Source organism: Cherax quadricarinatus, chromosome 25 (genome assembly GCF_038502225.1).
Source record: "Cherax quadricarinatus isolate ZL_2023a chromosome 25, ASM3850222v1, whole genome shotgun sequence".
Classification (NCBI taxonomy): Eukaryota; Metazoa; Arthropoda; class Malacostraca; order Decapoda; family Parastacidae; genus Cherax; species Cherax quadricarinatus.
The window spans coordinates 14,461,138-14,480,722 of NC_091316.1; the positions used below are offsets into that span (position 1 = coordinate 14,461,138).

The window sequence follows — 19,585 nt, forward strand, 5'->3', positions numbered from 1 at the left end:
ATATATATATATCTAGATATATATATATATATCTAGATATATATATATATCTAGATATATATATATATCTAGATATATATATATCTAATATATATATATATATATCTAGATATATATATTATATCTAGATATATATATATCTAGATATATATATTATATCTAGATATATATATTATATCTAGATATATATATTATATCTAGATATATATATATTATATCTAGATATATATATATTATATCTATATATATATATTATATCTAGATATATATAATATCTAGATATATATTATATCTAGATATATATATTATATCTAGATATATATATATATCTAGATATATATATATATATATATATATATATATCTAGATATAATATATATATCTAGATATAATATATATATCTAGATATAATATATATATCTAGATATAATATATATATCTAGATATAATATATATATCTAGATATAATATATATATCTAGATATAATATATATATCTAGATATAATATATATATGTAGATATAATATATATATCTAGATATAATATATATCTAGATATAATATATATCTAGATATAATATATATCTAGATATAATATATATCTAGATATATATTATATCTAGATATATATTATATCTAGATATATATTATATCTAGATATATATATATATATCTAGATATATATATATATATCTAGATATATATATATATCTAGATATATATATATATCTAGATATATATATATATATATCTAGATATATATATATATCTAGATATAATATATATATATATATATCTAGATATATATATATATCTAGATATATATATATATCTAGATATATATATATATCTAGATATATATATATATATCTAGATATATATATATATATCTAGATATATATATATATATATCTAGATATATATATATATCTAGATATATATATCTAGATATATATATATATCTAGATATATATATATATATCTAGATATATATATATATATATATATCTAGATATATATATATATATATCTAGATATATATATATATCTAGATATATATATATATCTAGATATATATATATATCTAGATATATATATATATCTAGATATATATATATCTAGATATAATATATATATATCTAGATATATCTATATATATATATATATATATATATATATATATATATATATATCTAGATATAATATATATATATAGATATAATATATATATCTAGATATAATATATATATATCTATATATATATATATATATATATATATATTATATCTAGATATAATATATATATATATATATATATATATATATATATATATATTATATCTAGATATAATATATATATATATATATCTAGATATATATTATATATATATATATATATATATATCTAGATATATATATATATATATATATATATATATATATATATATATATATATATATATAATATATATCTATATATATATATATATATATATATATATATATATATATATATAATATATATCTAGATATATATATATATATATATATATATATATATATATATATATATATATATATATATATATATATATATATATATATATATATATATATAGAATTGTTAAGAGCATTAAGGAGTCAAATGAATCGGTAATTTTGAAAAAAAAATTTAGACATTTTAATCACCAATTAAAATTTTTTTTTAAATTTTCAGAAAATTCTTTATAAACTAGATGTTTATATTTAAGAAAACATTTGATAAAAAAAATCACCAAGGAATGTCTAAAAAGTGCCCTGTTCAAGATGGTAACAAAAAGGCAGATTTTCTTATAATTTTATTATATTCACAAATTCTCGTTATATTCACGAAAAATCTTCTGTTCTTTGGGTCACCCAGCATCGATTAATTTTTTTTTAAGTCCAAGTTTTAGGTAGTTATTAACAATCAGGAGTGTTCTTCACAATCAGCTTGTACTTACAATGCAGGCATGTAGCAATCCGAGTGGCTGTGCAGAAGACAAATGTAAGATTGCCATGTTAGCTTGGATGCAGAAAATACAGTATTGTTTTCTTGTCTAAGCCCTTAGGCAAGGCCAGATTTTCAAAACAGTCTTGGAATGGTTTTAGCATCCCCAGCTCTTAGCTAAGGCTGAGGGTTTCCAAGACCATTTTCAGAATATTCTCTGCATGGTGGGGAAGTAAAATGTAGGATGTTTAAAAGAGTTTGAATGCAAAAATTAAAGTCACTACCTGGAAAATGCTGGCCTTCACAATACCCAGTATGACATCCACAAAATTGTTCCACGGAAGCCCCTGTATATTACTGAAATCATAAGGGGTACACAGTGACTTGTGCATAGGCTTTGAAGATGCACCAATCTGTTACCTCCAGATTCCACTGCTGAGACCAAACTAGTATGGAACATCCCATTTTCTACACTAAAATGGAACAGATGCTACAATCATTGGGAGAAGTGCTAAACCCATAGAGGTCATGTAACACTTAGAAAGTGAGGTAATTAGTTTCAGCCAATGAAGGGGATGGCAGCTCCAAATCCTTGAATCAAGAGCTCTTCACCAGCATCAATACAACTCATTTAAAATGAGTGCAAATTCACTGCCCTGAACCCTGGAAATGCCAAGAACCCTGCAAAAGTCCTTGTGTTTAGTGAAAATATGATACAGCCAGCAGTGAGTGTGAAGAGGCGAGAGATTGCGCGAAATCAAAGCTCTAGATCCCTTGTAATGCAGTGTCTGATTCTACAACAAAGGCAAACATGGTACGTAATGATAAATGATGGAAGCGTGGGGATGAGGGGGGGTAACTATACTGTGGAAAGTGCTCACTGATGTCACAGGTGAGAGCTCTAAACCATAATAGAAACATGAAACTTTGGGAAAGGCCACACATGAACCATAGGCACCTCAAGGCAGGAGGACAACACAAGAGGCAGGGAGAAATATTACAATATCAGTCACAAAAAATGCTAAACTCATTCTGGACACAATGTTACACAGCATAGGTGTATTAAAGTTAATATGTCAATTTCAGTTAAGAGGTGATAGAGTACTGTATATGCAAAGACGGTGAGACTTTCTGAGAGGGCATCATCATTATTCACAAGGGAGAGATAAACCTGTAGTCATACAGTGCCTTGGGGAATGGGAAGCAATCATGTTTGATCAAAGGATTAGGAGCCCTCATTACAATCAGGTAACTTACCTTGAGAGGAGGAGGACGATATTATTATAATCAAAACTAAGTGCTAAACCACTTAAGGTCATAAGAGGACAACAGGGTACTGAATTATGTCAAAAGTGAATTCTACTTTCTCACTGATAAACAAGACATCCAAGAGAGGTTTAACAGCAGCAAGATTAACAAATTTCACCAAAGCAAAGGGCATCACTTCACAAGATGATCATGTGTGACTAGCGTATTATATGGCTGAACTCTTATCACTTTTCACAGCCAACAGTAGTATTCCAATCAAACATTTATGGTTTGACTAAAAATAGTTTCATCACTAACTCTGATCAACTGTACTACCAACAATCTAAAGCACTGGGACAAAAGAGTATTGAAAAACAGTGAGAAAAGGAGCAAGGTCCCAAGTTGTGGAATGTGTAGAAGTGTCTGCAAGTTCACTGCCTTAAATACTAGAAATACTGGGGCTTGGCAAATTATTATTATAATCAAAAAGAAGCGCTAAGCCACAAGGGGGGCTTGGCAAAAAAAAAAAAAAAAGGGGGGGGCGCACGCTCTCTCTCTCGCTCTCTGCAATTAAAGACAAGAGAGCCAGCACTGAGTGGAAAAGACAATGACTTGTGATGAATTAAGGCTCTGTATCACTCATAACTCACTTTAACAGCAGAAACAAATGATGTGGTTGACATGGAAGGAAGAAGTACCTAGTGTTGTCTCCAGCAAGTGCCCCTAGATAACATCATGAAAACCTGCCATGTATTCCAGGAGATTTGGAGATATCAATATGCACTACATTTTCACATTCATGATAGTGCTTAACCCACAGGAGTCGTACAGCATCTGTAAGAATAAGAGGCAATCAGGTTTGATCCACGGAATGGGAGGCTATGTCCAAGTCCTTGGAGCAAGAGACCCCTCACTGGAGTCAAGGCACCTCTCTTGGAAAGGAAAGAGTAAACTACAGTAATGTGATCGACTGAAAATGCTGAAGTGTGTATCCAAGGAGATGAGAAACTTTGGGTGAAGGAAGTGGGCAGACTCAGCTCACTTCAAGGTAGGAGGAAAAATAATTAACAGGGCAAATAGGAATAGTGAGACAAAGGGAAACATACAGTAGGCATCATAAATATGCATGTCCATAAATATGCTTTTAGCAGACTTTGTCCAAGACTTCATAATTGACAGGGAAACTTTTGTATGGAAGAGTGCCCCTTTGCCATACTGCCAAAGACAAAGAATTGACTAAATTATTGTGATTTTTCCATACTTTGACAGACCTGGAAACTCACTGGATTGAAATCCAATACAGCACATTTGAAAATTTAAGTATAAGCTTCGTGGCATGGATATGTCCTCGAACCCCAAATTCCAAGTGCCATTAAGCAGGTGTGGGAGGGTATTTACTTTTCTATCCTCTGTAAGTTAGCCTTATCATTACTTTGGAGATTTAAGGCATGCATCAAGAGGAAGGGTAATCCTACAAAATACTAGATTAGTTAAGGAACACATACAAATTTGTGTGTTTTTTTATTATTATAATTAAAAAGAAGCACTAAATCTAGTGTTTCTTTTAAAACAATAAGTTCAGGTGAGCAGTCTAGTTTTCTATGAGTTTTGTTTGTGCGAGTGCATATTTATGACACCTACTGTAAATGTCTGGAAGCAAAGATTGAAGGGTTGTAATAAAAGAGGGGTGATGCTGGAATGTGTTAGTTTTACTAAGGTCAATGATAATTCTATATAGGTCATAGGATAATGAAGACCACAGAGGCAAACAAAATAATGTATTATATTCATGAAAGTGCTAAACCCACAAAATATTGGAGACAATGGATGTCTCTGTGATCTTGAAACGAGTTAATATTAGTACAATATATTGCATTAGATTCTGTATGATTTACAAAGCCCTGAAACCATTTGGTTACTCAGTGCATTTAACAAAAAAAAAAGTTGCTGTCATTATTCACTTGCTGCCATCATTACCAGTTTCCAGCTATCATAATTTGCTATCAATAGCAATTTGATTCTATCATGGATAATTTATTGTCATATTAGATAGAATCACATTTTAATCTCCATAATTCTAAATAAATTAGTCACAGCCCTAACCCCTCTTTATAATTTGTTCCAAGTCAGAGGCTATAAGTCGCAGCAAATCTTTATGAAACAGGAATTCTCCCTGCTATTCAAGTCAAAACACTGGTTGCTACTTTCTTAGTCAGGCACTAAGGTCGCTGAAGCCCTGCCACCATGGTAAGGCAACACTCATGGGAAGATTCAGCATATTAGTTTATTATATATGTAGATCAGGAAGCGCTAAATCCATAAGGGTCATACAAAACCTGGAAAACGGGAAGTAACCAGGTTTTTGATTGGAGGAAGAAGGGCGACTCCAATTCCTTAACCAGCATGAAGACCCTCTTAACCCCTTTCCCCACTCCTTCCACCCTTGAAGAGGATTTTGGATATCGAGTTTTGACTAGGGATGACCAACAAGCTCCTAGACAAATGTAATCCCTATCAATAAGTGACCTTTATTCCTGAAAAAAGAATAGTTGTTGATTAAAGGGAAGATACCTGGTCCTCAGTCAATTTTATGCAAGACTTCGGACAAAGATGAAGAATTTGTCTATTGGTCCTCCAGAAAAAAATGTGTAAATTTTTTTTTTTTACTAAATTCAGTCTGCTAAGACAAGCAACTGGCATGCCCCTTAAAGGACGTGTCAGAAAAAGCAATTTAGAGAAATAGTCTACCAAATTCCATGAGGTAGTAATGAGGTAGGTCTAGAAAGATCATGAACATTGTCTAAAGTAGGTGAAGTGGTGGTGGTAACTGAGCAGAAAAATTCCAAAGTGTATTCTAAGACCACCATTGCATTTTGGGAGAAATAGCTGAAATTATTATACTTGCATTTATAATAATAATAATAATAATAATAATAATAATAAAAAAAAAAAAAACTAGACATGTATGGGTTGTTCATCACTACATGGTGGAAAGATATTAATATTAAGTAGTAGCTGGAAGGGAAAATCCACGTGCAAAACAAGGAAATAAAACTATGCAATAAATTGATTAGGAAGTCAGATCATTTGCATTAGAGGTGAGGTTTTCTCTGAAAGCGACAGTCAGTTTAAGTGTATTGAGGGCTGAAGTTGGAAATAACTTACACAAGCAATTTGATACACATGACAAAGTGCATGTATGTGCAATGTCAACAAAATTTTACAATTCTTGTAGAGGCATGCTGGCATGAGATGACTAAGTGGTGTGGGCTGAAGTAGAGGACTGAGAAGCAGAAGAGTGAGGCAGTGGAAAGGTATTCAAAACTGAAGAGGAGGTAGGTGTTTCCAAGGAAAGAATACCTCAAATTATGCACAAAGTGTATAATTATGCTCACCAAAAATGCACTAAACCCACTTGAGTCATTCAACACTGCATAAACAGTATAGAAGGATACTGTATATAATGAGTTGATTTTTATTCTATTCATGGTACTGTGTCAAATATGTTTAGGTCATATACTGTAAAAATATACAGAAAACATCAAACAGAAGCACTGAACTTGCACAACAAATAGTTAAAAGAAAAAAAATACATTTATCATAAAAAATGCAAACAAAAATCCTACATACCAAAAAAGCTAATCACAAAAGAGCATTAGTCATACTACAGTATACATAATCCAAACTGACATTAATCAATAATGTATAGGGGAAAGAGATAAGGGAAGATCCCACAGGGTGCAGTCCATAATACAGAATCCAAATTTTGCTCTATGTCAAAAGCTATAAAATAATCAACTTCTTAGGTATGGGAAAGAAGTGGCCAAGATAAACAAGGCACATTACTGGGATAGTTGGGTGGAGAAGATGCAAGGTAATCACAACTGATTTGAGGAATGACAGGGTAGTTGCAATTCCTGGGATAAAAAAAATAATACTTCAATAGAATCAAGGCATCCCTCCATCCCTCTGAAGGGTACAGGAGTTGGAATTCAGTAGGTAACATAGCTGAAACTGGTTGGCACATGGCCAGTTTGGCAAAGATAGATTATGGCTTAGCCATACAATATCCAATCTTTCTCCTGTAAGCAGTGGCAAGTGTTGCATTCTTAGGATACATAGGGCATAAATAGAAATATGAGGTACAATCTCCCAAACAATTTAGGAAATGAGGTTTGGACCATCTACAGGAGGGGGGTCACTGAGTAGTGTCAGTACAACTGGAGTACTCCAAAGGTAACCTTGTATATTTTAATAGATAACCAAACTGCTAGTAATTAAAACATTATGTGGGGGGTTGGCAAAGAGTTCTTTCCAAGTAAAGAAGTAACCTGCTAAACAGGTGGTTGAGAGGAGTTTTGACCTGTTGAGCATTAAGTTTGTCACTGGTGTCTGGGCATTTCATTAGGCTGTACAGCATTTACAAAAAAAAAAATCTCACTAAACCTGAAAAGGTCATGCATCACAAGGCAAAGGGGTGCTGGTGTCAGGGAAAAGAAGTGTGAAGGGTGGGATAATGTGCCAAAGAGAGAAGCCAATTTCAGTTAAGGCTTTCTGAGAGAAGGGCAGCTAGTATGGACATTGTGAACGAGATATTGCACTTGGATAAGTTAGTACTGTAGTTGTATTAGTATATATATTGATATAAAAACTTCAGTTCTCCGACTCTCACCCATCAAGCCCAACATATGATGGCAACAAAAGACACTAGGAACCCTAGGGCTAAGAGAGGGTTACAGTACTACATATGCAAGTAATCAGAAGGATTAGTGGTAACCACAGGACCAAAACAGAGTTCACCCTCTAATACTCTTTTAGCCCTAACCAAATATGCTACCCCACTGCAGACTGCCAGCAGGCCAAATGCCACCCTCACCTGTTCAACAACCAAACTCACCTTTCAAGCTAGGCCATAATCCACAATCCACTGTGTATTTAGACCCATGAATTGAGTTTCGTCAGCAAATATACAAGTGGACCAGCACATAAACCAGACAGCTAACATTAATTTACAGGGCACTTCAGAAAGGGCACTCAGCAAGGGACTTACTGAACTTAAAAAAAAAAAAAAAAAAAAAAGGATGGCCAAAGTGCCTACACTTAAGGTAGAAGAGTTGAATTGCAGTTCTGATTAACTGGGGCTACTAGGAAACCAACAGTGTAAGGAAGCTCAGGGAAAGGAAAACTGTAGCAACTCACTGGAATATTTTTCATACCTCAAGGGACAGAGCAGGATGGGAGAAGGGACATACAAATTATGTACTTACTTTCACAATAGTAGAGTCTTAGAGCTAAAGCTGACTGCATAGGTCCTCCACACACTCTTCAAAGGGTTGCTAGTGAGTGCATACATGGAAGTAGGACAGTACATCACAAGTTGAGCATGGCAGCAAACCTTAACAGGCACATTATCGACACTTAATGTTCATAGGGGCATCAGTTTTTACCTGGTCATTGAATGGGTACAAAGGCTTATGTTTCCATACAGTTTGTGAAAGGAGATATTAGAGCCAATTAAGTGAAATAGTTCAAGAGTTTACTGTAGCATGAGTGAATTACATCTCTCGATGAACCAAGAAGATTTTTGTCCAGGTTTCCAGTTTTAAAACTAACAGAAGTCTAGTGGCTAGAATGTTTTCTGCAAAAAGTGGAAGCTGAGTAAAACACAAGAGGAACACTTTGATATACAGCAGGAAGAGGATCATTTGCAAAACTTCCAGAAATAGAAGACCCACAAGTCTGAAAATTCATCAAAAACAGATTCATCAACAATGATCTAACAATTTCAGCTCTCCATCCCCTCCATCCACAATGGCACCCAACAAGGAAAGGCACTCAAGATACAGTACTAACATCCAAAGGTTAATATAGAAATGCATACAACTATCAGAAAGGTATGAAAGAATCCACAGGGTTAAAAGGGCATCTGTAACTGTAGCTACAAGTTCAGCTCTACTTGTGTAAAGCTGAACTTGTACTATCCAGTCTTCATTATTTAATCTACTGTAAAGTTGTAATTGGCTGTTACCTTCTCTAATAAATCATTCCATTAATCGATCACTGTACATATCAATGGCATGATTTATGAGAGAAATTAAGTACTACTGCCACTAGAAGCTTTAAAAAATTACAATGGCTTAAGTAATGTTATGAAGATAGCACACAAATAGTTTAGCTTTGCTTCTGTAACTACAACTAGGCAGTCACCCTTCTGGTCCTGTGACTACTTCCAGGCTCTCTGAAAGTTAGCTGAAACCCTCAGATGTTTGCTTGGTCCCTAGCCAAATATACCTTTCACTGCAGACTACCAGTAATCTTGGCATGGCTCATCTAACAACACACTACTTATGAAAGTCTATCCTCAAAACAGACCAAGAATTAAGCAAACAACTGCAATATTGGGCAACAAATGCAAGAGCAGACCAGGAAGCAACATGCCACTAGCCTACAAAGGAGCAATGCATTACAGGACAACTGATAGGGGAGTGATGAGGATGGGAAGGGAAAGGGGGTTACTTTCTATTTTACTTCGAAAAAGAAAAAGGAAGGAAAGAAGGAAGGAAAGAAGGAAAGAAAGAAGGAAAGAAAGAAGGAAAGAAAGAAGGAAAAAGAAGGAAGGAAAGAAAGAAGGAAGGAAGGAAAGAAAGAAGAAAGAAGGAAAGAAAGAAGGAAAGAAAGAAGGAAAGAAAGAAGGAAAGAAAGAAGGAAAGAAAGAAGGAAAGAAGGAAGGAAGGAAAGAAGGAAGGAAAGAAGGAAGGAAAGGAAAGAAGGAAAGAAAGGAAGGAAAGAAAGGAAGGAAAGAAAGAAGGAAAGAAAGAAGGAAAGAAAGAAGGAAAGAAAGAAGGAAAGAAAGAAGGAAAGAAAGGAAAGAAGGAAAGAAAGAAGGAAAGAAAGAAGGAAAGAAGGAAGGAAAGAAGGAAGGAATGAAAGAAGGAAAGGAAGGAAAGAAAGAAGAAAAGGAAAAAGAAGGAAAGAAAGAAGAAAGGAAAGAAGGAAGGAAAGAAGGAAGGAAAGAAGGAAGAAAAGAGGGAAGAAAAGAAAGAAGGAAGGAAAGAAAGAAGGAAGGAAAGAAAGAAGGAAGGAAAGAAGAAAGGAAGGAAAGAAGGAAGGAAAGAAGGAAGGAAAGAAGGAAGGAAGGAAAGAAGGAAGGAAGGAAGGTAGGAAAGAAGGAAGGAAAGAAAGAAGGAAAGAAAGAAGGAAAGAAAAGGAAAAAAGAAGGAAAAAAAGGTAGGGAAGAAAGAGGAAAAAAGAAGGAAAGAAAGAAGGAAGGAAAGAAGGAAAGAAAGAAGGAAGGAAAGAAGGAAAGAAAGAAGGAAGGAAAGAAGGAAGGAAAGAAGGAAGGAAAGAAGGAAGGAAAGAAGGAAGGAAAGAAGGAAGGAAAGAAGGAAGGGAAGAAAAAAGGAAAGAAAGAAGGAAAGAAAGAAGGAAGGAAAGAAGGAAGGAAAGAAGGAAGGAAAGAAGGAAAGAAAGAAGGAAAGAAAGAAGAAAGAAGGAAAGAAAGAAGGAAAGAAAAGGAAAGAAAGAAAGAAGGAAAGAAAGAAGGAAAGAAAGAAGGAAAGAAAGGAAAGGAAGGAAAGAAGGAAAGAAAGGAAGGAAAGGAAAGAAAGAAAGAAGGAAAGGAAAGAAAGAAAGAAGAAAGGAAAGAAGGAAGGAAAGAAGGAAGGAAAGAAAGAAGGAAAGAGAAGGAAAGAAAGAAGGAAAGAGAAGGAAAGAAAGAAAAGGAATGAAAGAAAGGAAAGAAGGAAGGAAAGAAGGAAGGAAGGAAAGAAGGAAGGAAAGAAAGAAGGAAAGAAATAAGGAAGGAAAGAAAGAAGGAAGGAAAGAAAGGAAAAAGAAAGAAGGAATGAAAGAAAGAAGGAAAGAAAGGAAAGAAAGAAGGAAAGAAAAAAGGAAAGAAAAAAGGAAAGAAAAAAGGAAAGAAAAAAGGAAAGAAAAAAGGAAAGAAAAAAGGAAAGAAAAAAGGAAAGAAAAAAGGAAAGAAAAGGAAAAAGAAGGAAAGAAAAAGAAGGAAGGAAAGAAAGAAGGAAAGAAAGGAAAGGAAGGAAAGAAGGAAAGAAAGAAGGAAAGAAAGGAAAGAAAGAAGGAAAGAAAGAAGGAAAGAAAGAAGGAAAGGGAAGAAAAGAAAGGAAAGAAGGAAGGAAAGAAGGAAGGAAGGAAAGAAGGAAGGAAAGAAAGAAGGAAGGAAAGAAGGAAGGAAAGAAAGAAGGAAAGAAAGAAGGAAAGAAAGAAGGAAAGAAAGAAGGAAAGAAAGAAAAAAGGAGGAGAGAAAGAGAAAGGAGAGGGAGTACTTATTTTATCATTGCAGACTACCGCCATTCTGGCGAGTTAAGTCCTAGGCAGTGCAGTTCATGGCATTGATCATGATGCATGATCAATGTGAAAGAACCTGCCCTCAGGGTAAAAAGATGAGACAATAACCACGTAATAAAATAGATACAAAATTAATACGGTACTACTAAACAAAAGAATACACAATGTGCTACCAACAGGGAGGGCCAAATGTGTAAATAGGAAAAAAAGGTGCCAAAATGATCCTGGAAAATTGTTTTTCAGCGGTAAAACAATGAAACTGGTTACAAAAGGTCACAAGTGCTACCACTACTGGATAGTGCAAAAAAATCAGAAGACAGATTAAATACTTTAGATGGGACACCATGATCATAGTTCTAGAGCTACAAATAGGTAAATATCAACAGGTTAAACACACACAATTATTCAGAAGATTTTTCCTTGTGCATTTTCTGCAGTGTAATGTTTGTCATGTTACCGACATTCAATAAATCCTCCAGAAGTCCCATTAGTACGAAACTCTGCACGATAACACTTACCAAATTCAGCTGGGCTTTGCAGCGTCTTATCTAGCTCAGCATCAGTGACTGCTACCTTCACTTGCCAATCATTTCCTTCATACAAGGCCTTGGTTGTGGAATTCTCTCTTGCAGGATTGGACAACATTTTGTAGCTAAATTTTGCAATTCTTTTACAAATTAAAAATATACTGACTTCCTTTCCTCAGTGTGGTACTGCTTAAAGGCAGTCTTTAAGAGTAATTATTTTTTCCTTATCAAATCACTATAAATACTGTAATTTATATTTTGAACAAAAGATATCACTGATTTTTGTCTCAATTATAACTTTTCTTATAGGACATTTCCTTTCCTGGATAGTTTATGTACTCTCTACAGAGTATGATGGAATTTGTTTCTGCATTCAGTATAATTTTCCTTTGAGCTTCTCAGAATTTTAACCTCCAAATCTCAAAGGCATAATTTAAGAAACCTTATTTGCACAAAAAAGTTTCACAGCCTATGGAAAACAGAAATAAGGTTCAAATAGTAAATTTGAGCATGCATTACAGAAGCATTTTTTTAATTTTCATAAAAATTAAACACTAAGAAAATATTTTCTGGCATCTGGGAATGTACACAATAAATGCATACAATAAACATCACTTTTTGAGACTTTTAGTCTTAAATTTTTAAATATACTGTATACCTAATAACCACTGTACATAAAAAGATCCTTCCTCCTTAAAACTGGATGTTAGCATAGCTTCGTACCGCTAATATTTTATGATCGGATATATGCAACTATAAAGTTTACTCTGACAAGAGTTACGTGCATTCAAACCAAGGCTTTGCTGTACTTATTAACAATAACAGTAACGTGACAATGAGCTCCAAACATATGTAGAAACCCAAGAAGAATTAAGTAAAAGGAACAAGGAATATTAAGTTAGTTTGGGTGATAAGATTAATAAACAAAGCCTAGATATAGCATTAAATGATCAATAAAATCTCTTTTGCCATATATGAGCCAGTAAACCCTCGAATGCTAAATTAACAAGGCACAGAGCACAAAGACTCCTGTATCAGACTAATTTAACAGGAGAGAAAAAATTAACCCGAGAGGCCACAGTTGTATATCAAATGGAAGTGGTTATTATAAATGTACCGTTAAAGGAAATAAAAAAAATAAACATGTGAAAAAACACAGCTCAAACTTCACTACTGTTACTGCATACTAAATTTCACAAAACTGTTCTGTATATGAAATACCAATGTATTTGCAAAAGAAAAAAGAAAAGAAAAAAAAAATAAAGAAAAAAAAAAGCAATGGAAATGTTACTGGTAAGAAGAGATAAGGCCTGTTGAGGAATATCCAAAATGACATCAACCATTTCAAGTATTAAAATACTAAAAAATAAATGTGTACACAAACTATCATATTAGTCACGATTTTACATTTTAAATTTTTATTATCCATTTACCAGAACTAGAGGCTTTATGCAGAACACTGATTGTAAATGTGCAATAAACTATTAACATTTCTTTTCAGCAATTTATCAACAATGTCATGCTGTACAATATACAGTATTCAGAAATTTTCTTTTTCATTTATCATACAAAATATCCTTAGTGAACACTAGGGGAAATACACAAATTTGTTATGCACAGAGCAAAGAGTTGTGGATAGTGCATTCATGACCCACTGATATCTTTATCTTTTAGAATCTTTGAACAATATTTTCAGAAGTATGCAGAAGACTTACCAAAACCAATACTTAAACCGTTGTTTTTCTCCAACTTTAATGTGTTAGTGGCTAATTCTTTTCAAAATTTTTATTTGCTGTATTATACAGTGACGAATTATTAGTATTAGTGATGATGTTGGAATGTCTTTGAATAGTTTGGCCATTTTAATACTCAATTTTTTAGCATTCCAATATGCTATTTTTACCTCTCAAGTTAGAAACATGAACATGTGCCTTACCCATTAAAAGAATACCAATTTTATCTCACTGCATAACCATTTTTTTCATCTGCTAATACGTACAGTCTGAGTGACTATTGGTGGCTTGGCCCCATTTATCGTGCAATTAATTTCCCACACGATTCTTACTAATAGTGTTCAATATAACTGGCAGTGGAGAACAAGAACCCTGGTTAGGTTTGGCATGATATGAATAGTGGGCATAGAACTAAAGGTAATGGTTTGAATAGTAAAAGCAATTTATATTTATGGCCAAGCTGATGGATGTCAACAAGGCATTGCTACACATTAAATCCAACACAACGTTCATTTTGTAGTACCACTAACACTTTTTCCTTGCCACCATTTACTTTTCTATATACACAATGCATTAAATCTTTAAATCAAATACTCAGAAATTTTAAAAGAAAATCAATGTGCCACTGTAGCAATCCCTTTATTTACATAAAAATGTTTTCTTTAAAAGTATTTCCAGAATCAAAATTAAAAATTGGCAAATGACCATGGCCTTAAAAAATGGCTACCTATTTTTGGATAGAATTTCTTTCCTACTAATTAGCTCTTGGTACAGAAAATTTCATCATACCGTATGGCAATTCATTTAATTTTCACATGCAACACATCATCGCAGCATAATTTGTATTCTACAGTCATACTATGTAATAAAGAAAATATGCATGTAAAATAAAATATGCAAGTTTATTATTCAATATTAACATGTACGAGTTTTCAAAATCCTAGGAAATGTTTGGTGACATAACCAATGAATGGGAGACTGAAAGAAGATTGACAGTGTATTGTTTTGGGGCCACACCGCCTGACCCAAGGAACGTGTTTGTTAGGTTGCATTGTACCAGCTTAAGTGGCACTGTCAGGTACAAGTGGCTCTGTCAGGTGCAAATGGCACCATGCTGGGCACAAGTGGCACTTTGCTGGGCACAAAAAATAGTGTTTGAAGTACATTAGGCATTGCACTTAACACAAGTGATACTGTGCTATCTGTTGCACTGTGCTAGGCCCTGAGGACAAGTGTAATTGTACCGTAAACAATTAGCACTGCATTGAGCACAAGTAGATGTGCTGAGCATATCACTGTACTGTGAACAATTAGCATTGTACTGAGCACAAGTACACTGTACTATGAACAATTAGCACTACACTGAGCACGTGTCACTGTATTGCGCACAAGTGTCGCTGTACTGGACACCACTGACTGTACTGAGCACAAGTGACACTGCTTGGTACATAGAACTGAACTTGACACAATAGGTACTATGCTGGACACAGATGACACCATACTTGGCATTAGATAATAATGCACCTGACAAAAGGCCACATCCTTGCTACAATCAGTATTATAGGTGGCACAACCTAGCATAAGTATTACTCTTCTACTAAATATATCATTATACTTGGCACAAATGGCACCATGCCTAGTATAAGAAATCTTCAACTCTGTACAAAAGTATTATACTTGAAAATGGAACAGTATTATCTCAACGGTCACAAATGGCACTAAGCTTTGTACAAATGGCACAGTACTTGTAAAGTGTCATGCATAAGTGCCATTGTTTCATATGCAAGTGCCACTTTACAAAGCAACACTACCAGTGTACTATATACAACTGCCACCATACCATGCACAAGAGTTACTATACCATGTATGAGTGTCACTGTTCCATGAATAAGTGCCACCAAATCAAATACAATTGCTGATATACTTGGCACAAGAGCCTCTGCATTTGACATATGTAGCTTTGTACCAAACCAGTGGCACTGCACTGTGGACAGCTTAATATTCAAATCTGTGAGAAGAGTCAGAAGTATGGAAGGGTTACCCATGAGTGATGTGGCTGGGCTCACTGTATCAATTATTCTTGCAAGAGTCAACCTTTATCCATCACAGTGTTCTAAGGTTAAAGACTGCACATGCTGTCATTTATCGTGTTATACACTTAGATCCGTTACACTCATGCAATGACTGCTTAGCAGCTGGGGTGGAAGGAATATCACCTGCCGACAGGCAGAACAATGAATTACAGGCAAATCTTACGAAACCTATATACAGTATATATATATATATATATATATATATATATACCTGGCAGTGGAATAACAGTGAGGGTTGCCCACTACTCAATCACAGGAGTTAACCAAGCCTTGGGGTGTGCAATATGTTATTAAATGGAAATATAAAGTGGCTGCAATTAGAGGCAAGGTGCATCACTTTGCTTGACTACCCACCTCTGTGGTTACCCAGAACAGCATAAGGTAAGAATAAGTTCTAAAATTCCACCTGCCACTGTCACCATCCTCCCACACCTCCAAGGTCTGACTGACCCCACCCAGTCTCAGGGAACTTTACCTTAGATTGTAACAATATTTCACATCAATACAATAAAAGCAATTTTATTCTTGCAATTAAAACTAGGAATAACAAGCTAGGTTTTTGCAGTGTTCCCTGAGTCTGGTCTTTCTGTCACACCATATACAGGTTGCCCAGCCACACACCCACAGTTACTGCCACACACCACACTCCATCACCTGTTCAGTGAGAAAGAGAAGGCCTATCACATATGGGACTTGGCCCTGGAAATGCTGCAGCACTCTTACAATACACTGTTAGCCATAACTGGTGACTGTAAGCTGTGCACAGCAGTGTGTGTGGCAGAGCTACACTGCTGCCAAACACCATAGCACTGGTCCTTGGGACCCCAGGCACTGGTGATTCCTTCATTCATCACTACAGCAGCTGGTCCCAACTGCCCTTGTGTGTGCATTGGTCTTACCATGGGTGAGCCCATTAGCACATCTCCATGCCCTCCCTACATACACACAATTATGCACAAGGCAGGAGTGCATCTGCCTGCCCTAGCACACCCTAGTGTACATGCATGCTGGCAGTTGGTTATGCACACGAGTGAGCCTGAATGCCAGCTCACCACCACTGAGCACCAAGACACCTGCTGGCTTCAGCGCTGTATCACTTGTCACACTATCACATCCCAAGGGATATAACAACTTTCATTACAACAAGTACATCTTAAGTGATATTGTAAAGTATGTTTGAAAGACTAAGTAAATGACTTTGTGGTCATATTTCCCCACTTTTTGTCCTTTGTTCCGAGGGTCTACTAGCACTTGTATACAAGCTGGAACTTTCCATCACGTCACTATATAAGGGCGGAAGGTCATGATCTGCAGTTGGACTGCAGGGTGAATCCGAGGACTGTCCATACATAATTGGAAGGTCCCCTGGTAGTCCTAAACTACCCATGTGAGCTCCTTGGAAGCCACCTGGTCCTCCTAGGTGACCAGAGCTGGAACTGTGAGTAGAGGGTCCACACGGCACTGATACCATGGTAATATCTGCCAGGGTGTTAGTTGATGGGCAGTAGGGTAAGGAGATACTTGGGTCACGTGAAGGCGATGGAGAGCTAGTACCCAACCTTCCTTGGTGCTGGCTTCCCCTTCGACCTCCCTCTTGTTGGGAGGAGTGAGGTGCCCGTTCATATTTGGACGAGGAGGAAAAGGGAGTCAACATTAACGGTGTTTTTTGACTTGAACCTCCTGCTTTTCGCCCTCTTCTTGGAGATCCCCGACCATCATCCCCACATCCCCACCCTGGTAGTGACGATGAAGACGATGATGCAGACACTGCTGGATGATGTGAGGATCGGGTCTCAAGGGGAGCAGAGTGACGATGATGGTACGTTACTCCAGGATGTGAAGCCCCACACTCTGGTTGGGTAGGAAATACTCCAACAGAGCATGATCGATGGGGACCATCTGTATCTACATCAAATAAGGTCTTGTTGGCTGGTGGCTTTATGTACTCCCTCATTATTTCTGCCTCCTGGAAAATAAATATTTTAAGACGTTGATTATATCTAAAAAATATTGTATATATAAAACTGATGTCAGGAACACACTATCCAAGAACTGAGAAAATTTCCAGACTTTAAAAGAAACTATTTTTAATGCAACATCTGTATAAGGAGGGTTAAATAATTACACATCTTTTATTATAAGCATAAATCCCTGAAGAAAAACATAAAACATAAGCACAGTATTAATATGCAGTATGTCAGCTGGAAATTGTTAAACTTTAAAGTCAGCATCCTGGCACTGGAATTTAAAAATACATATGTACTGTAAAATTTTTATTAATTTTTTTTTATTAACACATCAGCTGTTTCCCACCAAGGCAGGGTGGCCCGAAAAAGAAAAACTTTTATCATTCACTCCATCACTGTCTTGCCAAAGGCATGCCTACACAACAGTTATAAAACTGCAACATAAACACCCCTCTTCAGAATGCAGACACTGTACATCCCATCTCCAGGACTTTAGTCCAACCTGCCAGTTTCCCTGAATCCCTTCATAAATGTTACCTTGCTTACACACCAACAACATGTCAAGTCCTAAAAACCATTTGTCTCCATTCACTCCTGTCTAACACGCTCATGCACGCTTGCTGGAAGTCCAAGCCCCTCACACACGAAACCTCCTTTACCTCCTCCCTCCAACCTTTCCTAGGCCGACCCCTACCCCGCCTTCCCTCCACTACAGATTTGTATACTCTTGAAGTCATGCTATTTCATTCCATCCTCTCTACATGTCCAAACCTTCTCAATAACCTTTTCTCAGCCCTCTGGATAATAGTTTTGGTTATCCCACAACTCTTAATCTCCAAACTACGGATTCTCTGCATTATATTCACACCCCACACAGCCCTCAGACATGACATCTCCACTGCCTCCAGCCTTTTTGTTGTAACATTAACAACCCATGCTTCACACCCATACAAGAGCATTGGTATAACTATACTCTCCTACATTCCCCTCTTTGCTTTCATGGATTAAGTTCTTTGTCTCCACAGACTCCTCAGTGCACAATTCACCTTTTTCCCCTTGTCAGTTCTATGATTCACCTCATCCTTCATAGACCTATCTGCTGACACGTCCACTCCCATATACATGTATCTGAACACATTCGCCTCCCCCATACTCTCTCCCTACAATCTGATATCCAATTTTCCATTACCTAATTATTTTGTTATCCTCATCACCTTACTCTTTCCTATATTCACTTTAAACTTCCTTCTTTTACATACCCAACCAAACTCATCAGCCAACCTCTGTAACTTCTCTTCAGAATCTCCCAAAAGTAGTGTCATCAGCAAAGAGCAACTGTGACAACTCCCACTTTGTGTTAGCTTCTTTATCTTTTAACCCCCACACCTCTTGCCAACACCCAAGCATTCACTTCTCTTACTACTCCATCTATAAATATATTGAACAACCATGGTGACATCACATATCCCTGTCTAAGGCCTACTTTTACTGGGAAATAATCCCCCTCTTGCCTACATACTCTAACCTGAGCCTCACTATCCTCGTAAAAACTTTTCACTGCCCTCAATAACCTTCCTATTCCATACATTTGCAACATCTGCCACACTGCCCTCCTATCCACCCTATCATACCCCTTTTCCAAATCCATAAATGTCACAAAAACCTCTTTATCCTTATCCAAATACATACTGTTCACCTATGTGTTTCACTGCAAACACTTGGTCTACACACCCCCTAC

General features: G+C 35.6%; 2 protein-coding genes across 7 annotated transcripts in view; both read right to left on the reverse strand.

Annotated features, from left to right (window-relative positions):
• The window catches only part of LOC138853198 (uncharacterized), a 182,632-nt gene extending 168,985 nt beyond the window's left edge, over window positions 1–13,647 (reverse strand). The window contains exons 1-2 of the mRNA XM_070088649.1: window positions 12,046–13,647; window positions 8,485–8,553 (exon numbers count right to left, since the gene is read on the reverse strand). Coding sequence (XP_069944750.1) covers window positions 8,485–8,524 — 40 coding nt within the window. The 5' untranslated portion in view covers window positions 8,525–8,553; window positions 12,046–13,647. The remainder of the gene's footprint in view (window positions 1–8,484; window positions 8,554–12,045) is intronic.
• A 760-nt stretch (window positions 13,648–14,407) lies between these two features.
• The window catches only part of LOC128690040 (uncharacterized), a 478,844-nt gene continuing 473,666 nt past the window's right edge, over window positions 14,408–19,585 (reverse strand). For all 6 annotated transcript variants that reach the window (XM_053778572.2, XM_053778575.2, XM_053778574.2 and 3 more), the window contains one exon: window positions 14,408–17,846. In XM_053778572.2, the coding sequence (XP_053634547.1) occupies window positions 17,085–17,846 (762 nt within the window). In that variant the 3' untranslated portion in view covers window positions 14,408–17,084. The remainder of the gene's footprint in view (window positions 17,847–19,585) is intronic.